The following is a 19,047-nucleotide window of genomic DNA, read 5'->3' as shown; positions in this document are numbered from 1 at the left end:
GTTCCTTTATAGTGATGTGTCTTTCCCTTTCCCAACAGTTAAAGCAACCAGTTTGCCTTCCTACCACTCTGACATAGTATATTTTCTACCTTCTAAAAACAAGAATGACTGAATGTCATAGTTGTATATGCCCTTCCTTCCCACTGCAGAAAAATAGAGTCACATTTATTACTTGGTCACTTGGTGTTAATATACTCTCCAACTCATCTCCCTCTCTCTCCTTTGCCTATTACATTATTAAGCCCCTGGGTCAGAAGAACCAGAAGAATCTAGATTGCTCAAGAAAATAGCTATTTACCTAAACAGTTACAATTCAGGTAAAAGATTAAAGATAAAAAAAAAATGCTATCATTTATTTAAACATTAGAAACTACCACAAATGGGGATCCCTGGGTGGCTCAGCCGTTTAGTGTCTGCCTTCGACCTGAGGCATGATCCTGGAGTCCTGGGATCGCGTCCCACATGTGGCTCCCCGCATGGAGCTTGCTTCTCCCTCTGCATGTGTCTTTGCCTCTCTCTCTCTCTGTCTCTGTGTCTCTCATGAATAAATAAATAAAATCTTTAAAAAAGAAAGAAAAAGAAAGAAAGAAAGAAAGAAAGAAAGAAAGAAAGAAAGAAAGAAACTGCCACAAATGTCTACATCTTCTAAAAGCCTGAGGAGGAACTGGGAATGAATATAAAACTACAATATATAATACATAATACTCTAAAGGTGTTTTTTTTTCTTTAATAAAAAGCTCTTTCTTTCAATTAATTATACTCTTACAAAAGAGTTCTTACCAAATTTGCCTGCTTTTTCCTAGTAGGAAAATTCTTACGAGTAATAATAATATCTAAATAATAACAGAGAAATAGCCTCCATATGTTCCCAATTTTGTACATGCATGTAAGACATATTCCCAAACTTGGAATCCTTCAGAGTCACATCTTGTTATTAAGTAGATAGTCTTATTATTCATATTAGACACAGGGTCTGTTGGACCTTCATCATGCTACAAAGGGAAGCATTTCCTTTGGAGGTTGACTAGATGTGAATCCACAAGAGGTTCTGGTGAAGCTGCTCCTGGTGTGAGGCCTCAGTGCATGGGAATCCCCACAGAAGTGTGAGGAGCACCTGGTCTGAGGTTATGAGGCTGAGTTACGCTGAAAGAACACCCCAAGGCTGCTGGATTCATGTTGGAGATGAGGATATGGAAGGTAAGATTTGATCCAAGGAAGGTAAGTACAGGGCAGAAATCATAACTGCTCCTGTTGGGGCCACTAAAGCATGTTCTGCAAACAGGGTGGAACTTCAGATTTCTTAAGTCCAGAGGTCAAATACCTCCACTGAGGTCAAGAATGAGGGAAAGGTGTTGCTTAGTAACCAATGGATTTTGTTTATTGGGTAAATTATGATTGCCAAAGTACAAAGCTCACAATTAATATACTTTGGGTGGTAAACTGTCAAATCCACTTTCCAATCCCAATCCTCCCTTTCATGCAGAATGGTAGTCTGCCAAGAAAATGCTCTTAGATGTGACAGGCTACTGGCAACTGTGAAGAAAGCTTGAAAGAACAGTCTGTATTGTAGAGGTGGGGGTGCAGAGTCCCAAACAGAGAAAGTAAGTACAGGGAGAGATTGGAACTGGCTTGCCAAAGTGCTTAAAACTCCCACCATTATAGTCACTCATGGATTTTTCAGAATTGGAAGGAATCTTCTAGCTCAACCCTGGGAAATGGTCACTAGCCTAAGCTGAAACACTACCGGGGACTGTGTGCTTTTTACCACATTCTGTGGAGCTACTTCCACTATTAGACAGCTTTCCTTCGCTTGGATTATAGTATTTTCTCTAGAAGACTCCTGTTAAAATGCATATGTATCAGCTCCTAAGGAGTAGTAAGTTGGTGAGAGATTGGCACACAAATTTATTATGACTCAAAGGCAAACTCATAAGAGATAAAGTATACAATGGGTATGTTTTAAAATAGATTGGGGGCGCCTCAGCGGCACAGTCGCTTAAGCATTTGACTCCTGATTTCCGCTCAGGTCATGATATCAGAGTTATGAGATCAAGCCCCACATAGGGCTCTGTGCTCAGTGAGGGGTCTGCTTAAGTCTATCTCCCCTTCTCCTCTGCTTCTCCTCCCACTCTCTCTCTCTAAATAAATAATCTTTTAAAAAATAAAATAAAGTATATTGGAAAGGGCTGGCCTCTTTTTCTCATAATGGGGCACCCTAAGTAGCCATATGTCAGGCAGCATGAGAGTATTAGCCTTTGGAGAAAATGGCAGAGGAAACAAATGCAATGCAGACATTATACTTTGGCTATTAAAAAAAAAAAAGTATGGCTGGCTGTATCTGCTTAAAACCAAAGAATTAAGATAAAAGGAGTTAGGAGAGGGGATCCCTGGGTGGCACAGAAGCTTAGCGCCTGCCTTTGGCTCAGGGCGCGATCCTGGAGACCTGGGATCGAATCCCACATCAGGCTCCCGGTGCATGGAGCCTGCTTCTCCCTCTGCCTGTGTCTCTGCCTCTCTCTCTCTCTCTGTGACTACCATAAATTTAAAAAAAAAAAAAAAAAAAAAAACGCTTTAAAAAGGAGTTAGGAGATAAGAACCTAAAAAAGTAAATGATATTAATCTGAGGGCAACAGAATAGAGACTTTAATACCAGAGCACAGAACAAGCCAGTGTCAAGACTTTTTACAAAGGAAAATAATGGATGACAAGTGGGGATATGGAGGGAGATACAGAAAATAGGTTTAGGAAACTCAGAGGAGGAGGCAAAAGTCAGTCTATGGGAATCAAAGTTGATGGAGTAAGGAAAATCTAACACCTATAATTTTTTTTTTTTTTTAACACCTATAATTTGATCTAAGAATCGTCCAACAACAAAGAATTAAAAGCAAGGTTGTCTAAAGAGTCACACAGGAGGAGATGATTACTTAATACCTGCAATGTTCTTTAACATTTTAAAATGTCTTATGCCTATTATTTCATTTGATCATCACATGATCCCCATGCTGAAGAGGGCAGGTATTTTCAGCCCATTCTGCAGATGAAGAAATATAGGTACTGAGAAGCTGCCTTACACGACACAGAAATGATAGGTCAAGACAGTGCTACCTCAGCCTGAAGAGAGAAGCTGATGGTCTCTGTACAGTTCAGAAGACACTTTCACTCCTCTTCTTCAACTTTCTGCTAAAGGCTAAAACCCCATGGTTGGTCTTCTGGCCCAGAGGACAAATGCTTTTCTTACTGTTTCTCAGTGTATGTTCCTGCACTGCTTTTCTCTCTTAGATTCATTCTCTATATTAATTTCTTGTCATCACTTAAAGCTGTGGCAAATAGTACACACTACATATTGAGAACTTAATCAGAAATGGATATTAATCTCTCCACGGATGTTGGAGGTCAGGGATGAATGAGTTAAACTTCATCAACAGATGCAGATTTCATAAACAAAGCATTTTCTTTGCACTTCAAAAAACAGACCCTAGTATCTACTACAATTGTCACTAAGACTGCAAACTCAAGGTGGTTATCCAAATGGCTTTATAGACTATAAGAACTCAGGGAAGTCTTCATTTATTGCTGCAACCCCCTCTCTTCATTGTCCCTTAATGGCTTTCTTCTCCTTTACCTACAACCAACTTGTTACGAGAATATAAGCACATGCACTGCAAGTGCTACAGACATGGAGCTCACTGCCTAATGGCAGGGAAGACTGAGCTGCATGCAAAAAATAACTGAAAATAGGATTGCTTAGTGAGTGTTAATAGCCATAGCCAAGTAAAAGCTAGATTAAATGGGAATTATCTAAATCCAAGAAATAATTACATAAATTTTTCAAATAAGCAATTTTTAGCTAAACTTGTGGTGAGCACAGTGTAATGTGTAGACTTGTCAAATCACTACATCTTACACCTGAAGCTAATGTCTAACACTACGTGTCAGTTATACATCAACAAAAATATATAATCAAATAATAAATGATTTTTAAAATGAAGAGGCAAAATTTAATAAAATGTACTGACAGAGTAAGGCAAAACACAACAGTATCAGCCAAGGCACTGTGATACCTACTGAGGTCATTATATACCCATCTTCATTTTTATATGCAATGTTAGTTTTAATTTTTTGGAGGTATGAGCAATTTACCTTGCTGCCTGAGCTGACAATTAAGGTCTAAGAGGAATCAACATAAATGCTTGGTATGTAGGGTTATAATCAAGTATGATTCAGACAAGTTAATCACATACGTATATGTATACCGGCTATTGTGCCACATGATGATTATGTATTAGCAGTAAATTGCTATATAAATGACAGTTACTATGGCTAAACAAAATTTTCTTTTTAAATTTCTCTACATTGTCAGCTTCTACACTGGCAGTTTTTCTTGATGTCACATAACAGATTGATGCTCATTACTTGTAAAATAGCAAAGTCTTTCCTCTGACTCCCCAGCATGCAGAGACCCCTACCCTGACCGGACTACACTCTTTTCTACGCTTCCCTTGACCATCTGTGGAGTCCTTAGGTTTTCTTCTTTCTTCTACTGAATCCATGGAATGCTAGAGGGTTATTGAACCATGGAGCAGGGCAGGCCTACCACGGTAGAGGTGGAAGGGCCACAGCAGGAGGATGGAGACAAGGCTGTGGAAAGGTAGAACAGGATCCTCAGTCAGGAGATGGGAATATTCAGAGGAGGAAGGTTGATCTACGGAACTTGTAGTCCAAACAGAACAGGCTAGAGGTCTCTGACAGGGAGGCACAAATCACTTGGATAGGCTGTCCAGGTGTGGTATGCCCAGCACACCAGGGAACTACTATGCCCCTGAATCTGGACAGTTTCTCCTTGTCTGCCTGCCTGAAGTAGACCACAGAACTGCTTGTTTCTCTCACACAGACTGTTAGCATGTTAGAAATAACCATTTGGCATTTATGCAGTTAATGTGTTATCTCTAAATGCAGATTAAATTCAGCCTTACTAAATTCTGTCTCCTGGATTTAGATTCATAATTCCACCCCATTCAGACAATTTACCATCTTGGCTCATACAGTTGCCATCTCTCAAAGCTTTTGGTAAGAAAATGCCAATGCCCTGAAAGAACCTGTAATTTATTTGGGTGGATATTGATTGGAAGTTAGCTAATGGCATGTCAGCATATGTTCAGGGGAGATAACACACAATACAAACAGCACAATGCCCAGAGTTAGAGGACTAGTCTCCTGACATGTGCTGGTTCTATGACTTCAGGTTAAGTACTAATAGGACTTCAGTTTCCTCAAGTCTAAAATAAGATTGGAAATAGGCAGGCTTGGGATCCCTGGGTGGCGCAGCGGTTTGGCGCCTGCCTTTGGCCCAGGGTGTGATCCTGGAGACCCGGGATCGAATCCCACGTCGGGCTCCTGGTGCATGGAGCCTGCTTTTCCCTCTGTCTGTGTCTCTGCCTCTCTCTCTGTGACTATCATAAATAAATAAAAATTAAAAAAAATCTTTACTTAAAAAAAAAAAAAAGGAAATAGGCAGGCTTTTATTTCTGCAATGAGAGTTTGCTTTTCCTTAGAAATATCTAAGAGATCAATAGGCAAGTTTTAAGATAGGGGAGGAGTGACGGTGAGAATAAAAGAAAGCATTCCTTTTCATTTCCCCTAAAATCACTCTATTTACAAATTATTTAACAGCAGTAACAAATGTCTGAATGCATGGGGTCTTAGGAGTTTCCACTTGGTATACTTGCCCACATGCAACATTTAGTAGTGTACTAAACCCCTCTGCCTCTTGAAGCACAACCTGAAACCACTGCTAAATCCTGAGATACGACTTGATTCTTCAGTTTGCATGCAAGATAAAAATAAAACTCAAACAAAACAAAGTGCTGCTATAGATGGTGAGCTGGGGCATACTGCTGAGTTGGGGAATGGCATGATCAAACATAACCTGATGCTCATGCTCAGTATTAATTGTTTGAGGAGGAGACTGGAGAGGTAGCATCCAGTTACTGAAGATGTTCAGTAGTCCCAGAATGAAAGGCTAAGATCCTAAATTAGAAGCAGTTGGGTATATTGGAAAGTATCAAAGACTTGGTTCCTAGTGGTGAATCCATTTATTTCTGAGTAGAATTAGTATTGAGCTGGCCCAATGATTCCTTGTCTGACTTCAGGGCAGAGTGATGATCAATGGGTGAGAACAAAAGAAAAAAGACATTTATACTCAATACAAGGGAAATTTTTCTAACACATTAGGCTATTTAATGATGGAACAGGTTGCTTGACAAGATAGTGAGCTTCCTGTCACTGAAAGCATTCAAGCAGAGAATCAATTTATGTGTTGATGATGTCATGGATGAAATTCCTATATTAAATGGGAGGATGTCCTGGGAGACCATTAAGGTTTTATTCAAACTTACGGAGTTCCATGAAATGGATGGCATATCCAGGATGATATAGATGGATCAAATAAAATTTTTCAACATGGGGGAAAAACCTAGCCATGCTTAAAAACAGAAAGCAAAGAGACAGTGAGGAGAGAGAGAGAGAGATTAGGATTACCAGAGAAAGAGAGATTATATATCATTTAGTAGTTATATTACCTTTGCAATTTTTCCCATTTCATAGATGTCTGCTTTCTGATCTTCAATATCCATGAAAGCAGTTTCAATTTTGCTTAGAGTCTGTTCATGGTTACTGCAGGCATCTGGGAGTCCTTCGGGAAAGTAGAACTGTGGAATGTTTATGGACAATGGTGCATTCACAACATTATTCACATGAGGAACAGGGGAGAGAGGTCGGGGACTACTTGGAAAGGTGGCTGTAGGTGGAAGTGGCGTTCCAGGTTTCTTTTCTGGTTTATTTTGAATCTGGAAGGAAAATGTGATTATGAAACACAAAAATTCTCAACAGCATATACTTCTTGAAAGTCCTCATCAGTAATAAGTAATAAGAATAGAGACAGCAGAGATGAAGAAATCACTCTATTACTAGGGTGATAAGTATGCTTCTAGGGAATGCCTATCCATAAAAAATAAACACATTAATTATCTGTCAATATTCGAATGTAAACAGATTTATGCTTTAAAAATCCTACAGTACATTTTCCCATCAATTATGTTCTGGACATTTAAGAGCAATGTTAGCTGACATATTAAGGAGTATTCAAATGTATTCTTAGTCTGTTGGAATTGGAGTAGTAAATTCTTTCTGAAGACTGTTCATCTTTCTGCACATTTCTACTTCTACTTTGACAGGCAGATAAGAGTAAGTTCTTTTAAAATGCACACATCTAAAATATATTGGTGGGGGGGTGTCTTTTCACCTTCTTGTCTCTAGTTTGACTTTGTTTAGGTAAAATCACTGCCAGTCCCTGATGCAGAGAAAGCCTTTGTTAAGAAAATTAAAGCATCTTAGTTTTGGAATGTCTTCTATCAGGTTGATTTACTTGCCCCTTGGGGCATGCGATTTTTTTTCTATGATACACACTTCTTTCATTTTTGGTACACTCTAATAACAGGCAGGGATCATGGTCATCAATTTCATTGCAGCCAAACTCCCTTCAGAGTTTATTAACTCATTTATAGTTTATATCCTTCCTTTGTCCAAAAAAGATTTCATGTGGTATGCCATAAAGAAACATAAGAAAGGACAGTATAAAGGGGGGACAGGCAGGCAATGAGGAGATTAAGATTATCCATGATTTAGGGAAAGGGGAGGGGAGGTTCACTAACATTCAGGTAAAAGTCTACTTTACCAATGAAGACTAAATTTAGTTTGGAGATTCCTAGCAGAAAAAGCAAAAAAGATTCTAGAGTTTTAATTTCTTCTCTTAATTTTGATCAAATTATCTATCAAGGCTCATGAGCATGGCACTGTGTTAGATACTACATAAAGTTATCAAAGAGTGACATGACTGTTGATCATCATGAACACAAAATATTACCCAAATGTTAACTTTCCTTAAATAATCCGAATGCCACTCCTAAAGTTTGAACAATGATTTATTTCTAAGTAGTAGATCTGAATATCATATTTCCTTTTGACATATGGGCTCATAACAGATCTTTAAACTCAGGATAAAAATCTTGGCTACCCTTGAGAAGCATAAGTATTACAGGAAGATAGCTTCATTCACACAAATATGTGATGAATATGATTTAGTCTTTTGTCACACATGGCACATTCTTAGATTAATATCTGACACTAATACATAGAGTCCGCTCATATATTAATACTACTGGGGATATAAAGACCAGTTGGTCATACCAAGATTTTGCTGCAGTATAAGCATGTCATCCCTATAAAGCAACAGTCAAAGAAAACATGGCACAGAGAAAAGTGAGGCTAATGAAATATGAAAAACGTAAAAGAAAACAGTGATGGCTTACTAGCTCTGTGACCTCAGGAAAATTACTTAACCTTTTAGAATTCAGTAATAAAAACAGATTATAACACTTCTTGGAAGGTTGCTGTGAAGATTAAAGGCAATTACAGGACGTAACTAATATAGGTAAAGGGTTCAGAACTGTGCTAGACACAGATATGTCCTTATTTAAGAGCCAAAAGGCTAAAGGGTGAGGTTCTTAAAAGGCTAAATATAATTTGGCATGGTCCTTCAGATTCAACAAGAAATAAAAGAATTGTTTACATTTGTAAAACAATTTAAAGTTTACAAACCACTTTTGATTTGACAAATTGATAATCGGTTTGTAAACATTTCTCTCTGCTTTAATGCTAAATCTGTAAATATTATTACATAGTCCCATGAGACAGTAACAGCAGAAATTGTTCTAATCTTCTACAGGGCATATAATTCTTCAGGGGCTTTACATTTATATATAATAGGTCATTTATATTAGTGTTATCCCCTTTCTATTATTCTATGCTGAAACAGGTCTGTGAGACTACAAGTGTACAATCATGAAAATTCTTTTTTTGTTTCCCCAAAATGTTTCCCATGGTGTGACATCCAGGCAGTTATAACAGTAGGATTAAGACCACTGGTGCCAGTGGGGATGAAACCCAATAGTTTAGTGAACACACACGAGCAGAGGTTTAAAGCAAGGCCTTCTATGATAACTCTACACTTTTGCTTCGACAGAAGTAACAATTGAGAACAAACCCTGCTATCTGTCCAAGTTTTTATTTAAATGGGTATTCAATTATATAATCTACTTTGCTTTCCTTAGTGTACCTCTTACCATTAAGCAATTCACTGATAGGAAAGTATTTATCAATTCATTGGTCAATCCCATATTTAATAAAATTGATGTTAATATTTAAAAGGGAAAAGAAAAAATGCATTTATTTTGCACTTTTATATGTTATTAATTTACTTTCCACTGAATTCAATACAAGACACATAATTTAAAGTAGTTTAATAAAGCTGACCTTTATAAATACTATAGAATAAGACAGTTAAATAAAATTTGGCAGATTTACTGGCAAGTTCAGCATCTGCTCATTTTGAATAGAATGGTTTCATTCAAATTGAGAACTAGCATTAAAATAGAACTATATTAGGGAAAAATGTCTCAATTCTCCATTTCATTCTCCATTTATTAGCCTATAAATATAGTATCATTTAGTTAGTACCCTTATACTATTATGTCACTGTAGCATTTCCAATATTTGGCCATTTTTTATTTTTTTAAAAAAAGCAATTTCATATGGTTCACTCAATCTGAAATCACTCTGAATCAGAATAACTATGAAACTATGGTTTCTTACTGGATTCTGGGTGGCCATCACTTGTATGACCCTTGATTTGTATTGCATTCAAGGTAAGGCAAATTGTTTGATACAACACTGGCTCTAGGTATAAGCAAGTAAGCATGGGTTCTGCAAAGTTATCATCATAGGCAGAAATGACTCAGTATCACAGCTTGCTGAGGGAGGACATTCCTTCACAACCCAGAAATTAATTGCCATCCTTTGTTAGTTTCATATATTATATCACACCCACACAATTGTCTATATATATAATTTGTTCTTCCTGCAAAAAAAGATTACCAGGCCTGATACTTTAAAAACAATTCATTACAGATGTATTACAAACATCGTCTATTGATTCAAAGTGTAAATAAGGCTTTTAACACAGAAATTCTAGTTTCTCAAAGACATTTCTACTAAAATTTGTAAACTGTAAGATATTTATTGAGGTGTATTTATTGTCTCTAAAACTGGATTCCCTCTCTACAAGAGAAAAATGTGAGTACTGTACTTCAGGTCCAGAAGGTCTATTTTTAAACCTGTTGGAATCTCTCTACAAATAGCTTTCTGCAAATAGCTGAATAGAGGACACAGATTAATTCCTTGATCTAATATCAAGTGAGCTGTAAAATTATTTGTAAGTTAGTTCACTGGGTGGTTTTATTAGTAATAAAAATATTTTAAAAGAAACACCCAAGTTCCAAACCTGAGTCTGCTGAAATGACTTCAGCCGCTTCTTAAACCGTGACGGGAGAACAAAATCACAGCCCCTGGCCAGGAAAGCTAACTCTCCCCTTAAATCCGGGTCCCTTCGTAGAGATGTTTCCTTGATCATCATCTTTGAAAAGTGGATGTTTACTTAGCCACTGTCCAGCACACTTCTGAAGACGGTCAGATTTAATAAGTTGTCAATCTTGTCGGGTAGAAAGGTATTTTCTTCTTATCTCCAAAGGAAATTAAGTTCAAGCATTGTGCTCTCCCAGTCTCCAGGGACCACAATCCATGCTTGTTCTGACATGCAACTGGTTTCCAAATATAGCCAGTGGCTCCCAATACCTGCTCATAATTTTCAAGTTAGAAACACGCCTGCTATGGGCCTGTTGCTCCTTGTAGATAGCTTTATGTCAAATTGACCTGCACATGTTGAGAATACAGAGCCTTCTGGGAAAGGAAGCACCCACTACTCTAGCACCAAAGTTAGAAACATTACAGCTGGACCTAAAAATAGCAACTTCTCAGATAATGCCACCTTCTTAAACTCAGAGTATGTGAAGTGTCAATCCACATAAATCAGTTTCTCCTCAAACTATTAGAAAAAAGAACATGTTGAGCATTTTTAGTTTTGCTATTTAGTGTTTTATGAAAAAACAAGCTATACTTCAAATTTGAACCTGCCATTTTAAGAAGAGTTTTTGTTTTTTGTTTTTTTTCTGATTTGAAGGGAAGCAAATATCCACACCCTCTAGATATATCCAGTTAAAATATGGAGAAAAACTTTCATCCTCAAATAGTAATATAGAAAGAGATTTGTTGGTCTTATATTTTAAAATTAAATCCTTTTCGGGGGGCTTATGTGCAGAAGACTATCTCAGTTCCCAACACACTGTTGAAGTGATTCTGGATCTGGGCACATTTGAAAATTTATTGTCAAAGTGTGGGTTAAGAAAGTCGAACAACTGGGGGTACCTGGATGGCTCAGTCAGTTGGGCATTTGCCTCTTGGTTTTAGCCCAGGTCATGATCTTGAGGTTGTGGGATTGAGGGCTCCTCACTCAGCACAAGTCTGCTTAAGATTCTGTCTCTCCCTCTCCTCCTGTCCCTCCCCAACTTGCACACTCTCTCTCTTTCAAAATAAATAAATTAATAAAATCTTAAAAAAAAAAAAGTGGGACAACTGAATGCCATAAGAAAGCAGCTTGGCTACAGTAAAGGTACGAAAGATGATCAAATAGTAATGACATAATATGTCTGGAATTTGTGAGACTTTCTTCTTCAAGGAGTTTTAAATCATCTCAGATTTTTTTTTTAAATTTTTTTTTATTTATGATAGTCACAGAGAGAGAGAGAGAGAGAGAGGCAGAGACACAGGCAGAGGGAGAAGCAGGCTCCATGCACCGGGAGCCCGACGTGGGATTTGATCCTGGGTCTCCAGGATCGCGCCCTGGGCCAAAGGCAGGCGTTAAACCGCTGCGCCACCCAGGGATCCCTCATCTCAGATTTTTAAAATATTCTATTATTTTATTATATGCTAAACATCTGTCTCACATAGTCATTTACAAATAAATCTTTAAACATCCTCTTCAATCTCATTTTCAATCACATTATTGATCTGTATTTATTTTCTATTTCTAGAAAATATAAACCAAATATAATTACCAAATAAACCCTCAAAACAAAAAATAGCTCACAAGTCTCTTCTACTGAACTTCTGCCAAATTTAGTGGTAATTAAATTCTTTGGATTTACATTGTTTTCTACAACTTATCTTTTTTTTCTTTACTTCAAGACAGGCTGACACTTCATACTGCGTACATTGGGTTTATATGTCTAAACCTGTGGTTTTCAAATTTTTTTCTTTGTAAGCTGTGGAATTCTCCACTCATACAAAATTTTACATGAAAGCTTTCAATATATATTATGGCTGATAGAAGATTAAGATTGAAACCACTGGTCTAATGCTTTAACTTGGACCCTTCCATTTCCCCCAATTTCCTCTCCTGAGACTTACACATGAACTTGGAGTGCTAGCTTTCCCTGATATTTTCCCCTACACTCTTGCCTAGAGTAATCTTTTCCTCCTTCATTATTTAACTTTATCAAAAAAGTCTGTTATGAATGGCACTAGGTCTTAGGCTTATGATTTAATGCTTTTTCAATTAAACCACATCTTAAATTGTATTGCCCCTGTTCTTCCCAACAGCAATGTGTGGCTTTAGGGGAGTGACGTGTCATCCTTTTCTGAGAATGCTCCTTCTCCTCAAATCACATCCACTCACACCACCCTTCAAAATCCAACTCAAATTTTACCTATTTCATGAAGGCTTCCCTATGTAAGCCCCTTTTACTACAATTCTCTTAATGAAATACTGTCCCTCTTAAATGACCTCCATTTAACCTATTCTCTGGTTTAGCCAATGATCTCCATTTCTCCTGTAAAAGAGAGAACCTGATGCCTGGAACACACTGGTCCGTGACTAACAGTTTAGTTTTTGTTATGCTCTCATATTTCTTATCACAGTGGTTGAATAGTATGCTTACTAAGAGTTGGTTGTGCTTGTACCTGCTTGTTTATGTTGGGTGTACCTTTTTTACAGTAATTATTTAGTTTATTTAGTATTATTTAGTTCAATTACATATTACGTTAATGAAATATGAATGAGGAAAAAAGTCACTAAAATTCATAAGATTGAAAATAAAAAGTCTAAGTTGAATTGTTTTATAAAGATTCAGTAAAAAGAGGGCACCTGAGTGGCTCAGTTGGTTGGGCGGCTGATCCTTGGTTTCAGTTCAGGTCATGATCTCCCACTCCTGGGATCGAGCAATGTGTGGGGCTGGCACTCAGGTCTCTGTCCCTCTCCCTCCCACTGTGGCCCTTCCCAATGAGCACAGGTGCCCATCTGTGTTTTTTTTTTTTTTTTCTCTCTCTCTCTTTCTCAAGTAAATAGATAAATAAATAAGCAAAACCTTTTTAAAAAGGTTCAGTAAAGGCAAACTGTTAGTAAAACTTTTTTGCTGTAAAATTAGGTATGGGTGAGATAAAGGACAAAAATCATTAAAATCTAGGAGGGAAAAAATAAAATAAAATCTAGGAGGAATCTACATTCAAATTGTTTCACTACTGACTTAAGTTCCTTCTTCATTTTAAAGAAACTAACCTGGAAATCAGTCAACAAATATACTGAGTATGGTTTATTAAAGAAAGATGTCATGGAACTCCAATTTCCAGTGACACTCAAAGACAAGGCTTTGTCCTTCTATCAAAAGATCTAAATAAATTAATGTTCTGAGTTAAAATAAAATGTTTAATATATACATAGAGTTTATGATTCCCTACTGAGTAACTATCAATCCCAATCATGCCCAAGTAAAAGGGCTTCTACTGCAATATTTTATAATCTGATAATTATTTTCCAAAGAGTCTTAACTCTCGAGGGCAAGGCCAATTTTATAGTACTCAACAAGTATTTTTCTGGCCATTTATTATATATAGACAACTCACTGGGTGCCTAGGGTATGGAGATAATAAATAAGTGGTCTCTTCTCTTCTCTACCATACCTAGCATAATGCTGGTTTGGAGCAAAGGACAACGAATACTTTCATTTCATTCACTTCCCATAAATCTCTTAAGTTTCAAAGTCAGAACAAAAGTTTTAAAAAAGCTTGCTCTGAAAAAAAAAATACATAAATAAATAAACAAATAAATAAGCCTGCTCTGCCACACTTTTTTTTTAAAAGATGTAATTTATTTATTTGAGAGACAGAGAGAGAGCAAGCCAGAAGCAGGAGGAATGGCAGAGGCAAAGAGAGTAGTAGACTCCCTGCTGAGCAGGGAGCCTGATGTGGGGCTCTGTCCCAGGGCCCTGAGATCATAACACTTAACCAACTGAGCCACCCAGGCACCCTATGCTACACTCTTAAAAAAATATTTCTCCATTTCTTTTGATGATGAAGTGAGCTCTAAGTTTTTTATCTAACTGCTTTCCAAAGAAATCAGAGGGAGAAAAGATCAGATCCCCTAAAAGGGCTTAGGAAAGAACTGGTCTATGGCAACAAGTTAGTAATGGAAAAAGACTATCATGACATTGGATAATTTGCTTTTTACTTATTAACTTGTGCTTGTATGGAAGTAAATGTGTTTGTTTCTAGAAAGGGTCTCAATGAGTTAGTTTCAAGAAGTATATAACTGGAACATAGTTGCAAAGAACATGGTTTTTAGAGAGACCTCTTCTTTACTGGGAAAGCATCAAGTATAAGGAATTTCCCTATTGATGCAAACATGACCTATGACCTACTCTCTTTTCTACTTCATGGGCCTGGGTGTTTCTGGGTGAGAGTTTTTCCCTGGAGGGACTAACCAGAATGAAGAATAGAAAACCATTAACACATAGTTTATAAATTCAGCTTGAGACCATGGAAATGTATAATGGAAAGAGTCAACTGTAATGGTCTTCCTAATGTCCTGGAATAAACCAGATCTTTTTCCTGCCTTCTGCAGCATATATGAAGTACATCCAAATAAGATAACTAGCTAACAGTAGGTGTTTCCTGCACGGCTGCCTGCATCTCTTCTTGGCTTGCAGATCATTCATGAACATATTCTGTCTGAAGAAACACACTTGTCCTGTCTAGACAATGTGCTCAACCTGGGTGTTCAAGGCAACTGTGTTAAGACAGCTTGACCAGAGGTTGAAAAAGACTTGTATTCTCTTCTGGGGATGACTGGGATCCATTACTTGTTATCCACCACTTGCTACCTAGACTGAGGTTCCTTATATGTTCCATATATGTCCCCCTACAGCAAACGTGCAAGGATGATAATCCTTGTGGTGGGCTCCTGGGTACAGAGTTTTACAAGTTCCCTGGCAAGATTAAATGGAAGAGAGGCTAGCCTCTCTACTCTCTATAGTAGAGGCTAGCCTCTACTATAACCCTAAAAAGTAAAGGACTCTTTAAGAATAGCCTTCTAAGAAAAGCAAGAAAGCAAGGACTTATCAGTCCTGAAATGACCTAAAGAACTGAAGAGTGAGTCTAGAAAGACTGTACCCTTAAGGAAAGTGAGACTGGGAAGGGCAAAGGAGAGTAAAGCTGTGTGTGACACCCAACACATTCCATTTTTTTAAGAATTCATTCTTTGAGGCTTAGTTTGAAACTCAGGATTGATTCTCTAGAGCTTTCTAAATCCTCTTATAATTCCCTGCCCTTGATCCTTTCAGTGAAGACAATGGTGATATACAATATTAATTCTTCCTCTCTCTGGAAAGAATCAACTCTGTGAGATGTTTTGAGAAAAAAATGAGTAGATTAAAAAAGAAAGAGAAAATTTGAACAATTGCCTGAAGAAGTAAATCACTGATTTTGATTTGTATAAAACTGTTAAACAGTTAATACTGCATATGCAATGTGTTATGCCAAAATAAGTTTAGCCTTTATTTTATAAACAAACTTGTAAAGTCATTCACTAGCTTCAGCTGAACATAACTATGAAGACTGAGATACTGTCAACCAAGGCCTCAGAGTGAAGGCCTGTGGGGTAAACCAGGCAGCAAAGCTGTGAAAATCTGAGTGACAGAAATACATAGCACAGCAAGTCTTGGAAACAAGCTCAGTTGTGTTGAATATTAGAATAAGGTCCAGAAAGACAACAGAGTCACTGTGAAGTAACACTAAAGATTCTGTTCAAAGGATGCTATAGAAAAAAAAAGTTACATGTTAAAAAGGAAGCTCTGCTGTATCAGGAGGGTACTTCTGATTCAAAAAAGGAAGCTGTTTTGAAAAACTTAAAAATACTAAACCAAAAGCCTTCTCTGTCCACACAAAGACTTGTATGTGAATGTCCATAGCAGAGTTATTCATAATAGCCAAAAAAGTGGAAACAGCCCAAATATCCATCAGCTGGTAAATGTATAAACAAAATGTGGTATACACATACAATGGAATATGATTTAACCATTCAAAGGAATGAAGCCCTGATACATACTACATGACGAACCTTGGAAACATGCTAAGTGAAAGAAGCCAGATACAAAAGACCACATATTATATGATTCCATTTACATGAAATGTCCAGAAGAGATAAATCCACAGAGACAGAAAGTAGGTTAACGGTTGCCAGGGACTGAGGGGAGGATGGAATGGGGAGTGATTGCTAATGAATATGGGTTTTGGAGGTGATGAAAATGTTCTGGAATTAGATAGTGCTGGTGGCTGCATAACCTCACTGAATATGCTAAAACCTACTGAAGTATGAACTTCAAAAGGGTGAATTTTATATTTACGTGAATTGTATCTTGAAAAAAGGCTTTCTCAACTTGGCTCTAATTGGCAGAGTAGTTAAAAAAGGTAATAACTTGGAATCATAGACTTAGCTTAAAATACCATTGCAAATGAGGTTTAAGAGAAGAAATTGATTATAAGCTAATTAGTTAATTACTCTTAATCCTAAATTTTGATATCTCTCTCCTTTAGGCTCTAACTTGGTGTTCACACATTGTTTAATCGCTTGTCTTGTGCAATTGATATATTGTACTCTTAAAGAATGAACACTGAAGTGAGGAAGAAGGTTGGGTGGTGGTTATTTACGGCTTCTTTGCTCCTGGCCTGATCCTTGAGCCTTAAGTTTATTGGTTGCAGCAAAACAAGAGATCTAATAAGCATTCTGCGTCTTGCTTCGGTTGCCTCCAAATGACAGGAACACATTCCATGACTAACAACAGAACCTACAAACCAAATATTTTTGCCTCTCAGTATTCCTAATATTTGGAGGTAGATATTCTTCTAGGATCTGGGGCAAGGTGAGATAATTAAGAGTCTAAAATCATTAGACATAATAATTCTTGGACCTTTAGAATTGGTAGTTCCTAGAGTTTTTCTGTCCGCCTTAGTCTGCTTTTCTTCTTCCCTCTCTCTTTCAGGAATTACTTCAATTAGAGATTGCTCATTATAGAGCACAAGAATTCAGTTTTAGCCTACCAATATAACCAATATATCAGACAACTAAAGTTAAGAGAAACAGAGGGTTTCCAATCCACTGACATTACCATAGTACATGTCAATGAACACACAATGGCAGTTCTATAAAATACCTTGCCCAGCATCTTCATTGGTTGTGTGTGTGTGTGTGTGTGTGTGTGTGTGATTTCTAAGTAATTTTGGGTGAGAGCTCAATTCACAAATGTCAAATGAGAAGGCTGGAATTGATGGCCAAAACTCTAGTGATGAGAGGTGCCTGGGTGGCTCGATCAACTGAGCATCTGCCTTTGGCTTGAGTCATGATCCCAGGGTCCTGGAATCCAGCTCCACATGGGGCTCCCTGCTCAGTGAGGAGCCTGCTTATCCTTCTCCCTCTGCTCCTCCCACCCAATCCATCCATCTCAAATAAATAAAATCTTAAAAAAAAATTTTTTTAAAAACCTCTAGTGGTGAGCATTATAAATAAAATAGCTGATAGAACTGTGTTTCTTAGATGCCAAGTGCCTTTTGTAAGCCATGTTTAAAGATGGGAGAACTGTAACATATTTAACTGTTGACTGAAAGACCTAGTAAAGGGGAAAAATTGATGAAAGCAGGAGAAAAAAAGGCCAATCAGGGAGGAAAGTCCCTGAGTTAATGGGAGAGGATGGGACCTACAGACAAGTACAGGGGTTGGTCTTACTTAAGTGCCCAGATCATTCACATGTAATAACAGAATAGTAATAATACTAATAGTAGAATAGAAAAGGAGATAGTAATAGAAAAGGAGAGAGTATACAGGTACTGATATGTTTAGGTGGCTTGCTAAAGATCCTCCTTCTGATTGGCTCCCTTTTCTTAGTAAAATAGGAAACAAGGTCATTAGCTGAAGGTGAAAATGGAAGAGGGGATGTTAGGAAACAGAGAAGAAGGTATGAATCATTTGTAGAGTGGCAAAGTGAAAGATTAGGGAGCTGTTGTAGGATTGCCAGATAGCACTGAGGGCCCACTAGAGGTTGGTGGTCATGTATTGTAAAGACCACTGAGTATTGTGTGATTTTCTCCAGCTAAGGTTAGCTGCACAAATAAAAGCTCAAAGTTGACAGAGAACACAATTTAATGTAAGCTGCGGTCTTTCCGGGGAGGGCGGGGGTACTATGAAATGAGGGTAAGACAAAGAAGCTGAGAATAGATTCAGGAGAATGATTTAAATGATGAACTATGGCAGTGGTTCTCAAAAAGGATCATGCACCAGAATTACCTGAAGGGTTTGTTAAACCACTGATTGTTGGGTCCCATCCTTACAGTTTCAATTCAGTAGGTGAGGGCTGGGGCCTGAAAATATGTATTTTTATCAAGCACCCAGGTGATGCTGATGCTGCTGGATGGGAACCATACTTTTTAAACCACTGACATAAACACAGAACGAAGGAATGAGTAGCTGAAGGACAGAGGACAATTTCAATTGGAGAGGTCAAGGAACTGAGAAGCTTGTGTACTAGACGCTTCATCTACTGAAAACTCACAAGACTGTAGCAAAAATAGTACTGGGAAGTGTCATAAAGTCAAGAGAGAAGATCTTCAAGAAATAAGGGAAATTGGGCAGCCCCGATGGCCCAGTGGTTTGGCGCCTTCAGCCTGGGGTATGATCCTGGAGGCCTGGGGCTTTCTGCCCTGAACTCTCCCATT

At 37.7% G+C, this 19,047-nt stretch overlaps 1 protein-coding gene across 4 annotated transcripts in view; it reads right to left on the bottom strand.

The window, feature by feature from the left end:
• PPP2R3A (protein phosphatase 2 regulatory subunit B''alpha) overlaps positions 1-19,047 on the bottom strand; it is a 213,279-nt gene that overhangs the window by 116,756 nt on the left and 77,476 nt on the right. For 3 of the 4 annotated variants that reach the window (XM_041733964.1, XM_041733967.1, XM_041733965.1), the window contains one exon: positions 6,579-6,845. In XM_041733964.1, the coding sequence (XP_041589898.1) occupies positions 6,579-6,845 (267 nt within the window). Of the gene's footprint in view, positions 1-6,578; positions 6,846-10,396; positions 10,862-19,047 lie in introns of those variants that run through there. The other variant, XM_041733966.1, reaches the window with a different exon arrangement.

Source organism: Vulpes lagopus, chromosome 19, assembly GCF_018345385.1.
Source record: "Vulpes lagopus strain Blue_001 chromosome 19, ASM1834538v1, whole genome shotgun sequence".
Lineage (NCBI taxonomy): Eukaryota > Metazoa > Chordata > Mammalia > Carnivora > Canidae > Vulpes > Vulpes lagopus.
Note: the sequence above shows the minus strand (reverse complement) of the source record. Positions and strands in the feature narration are given on the sequence as shown.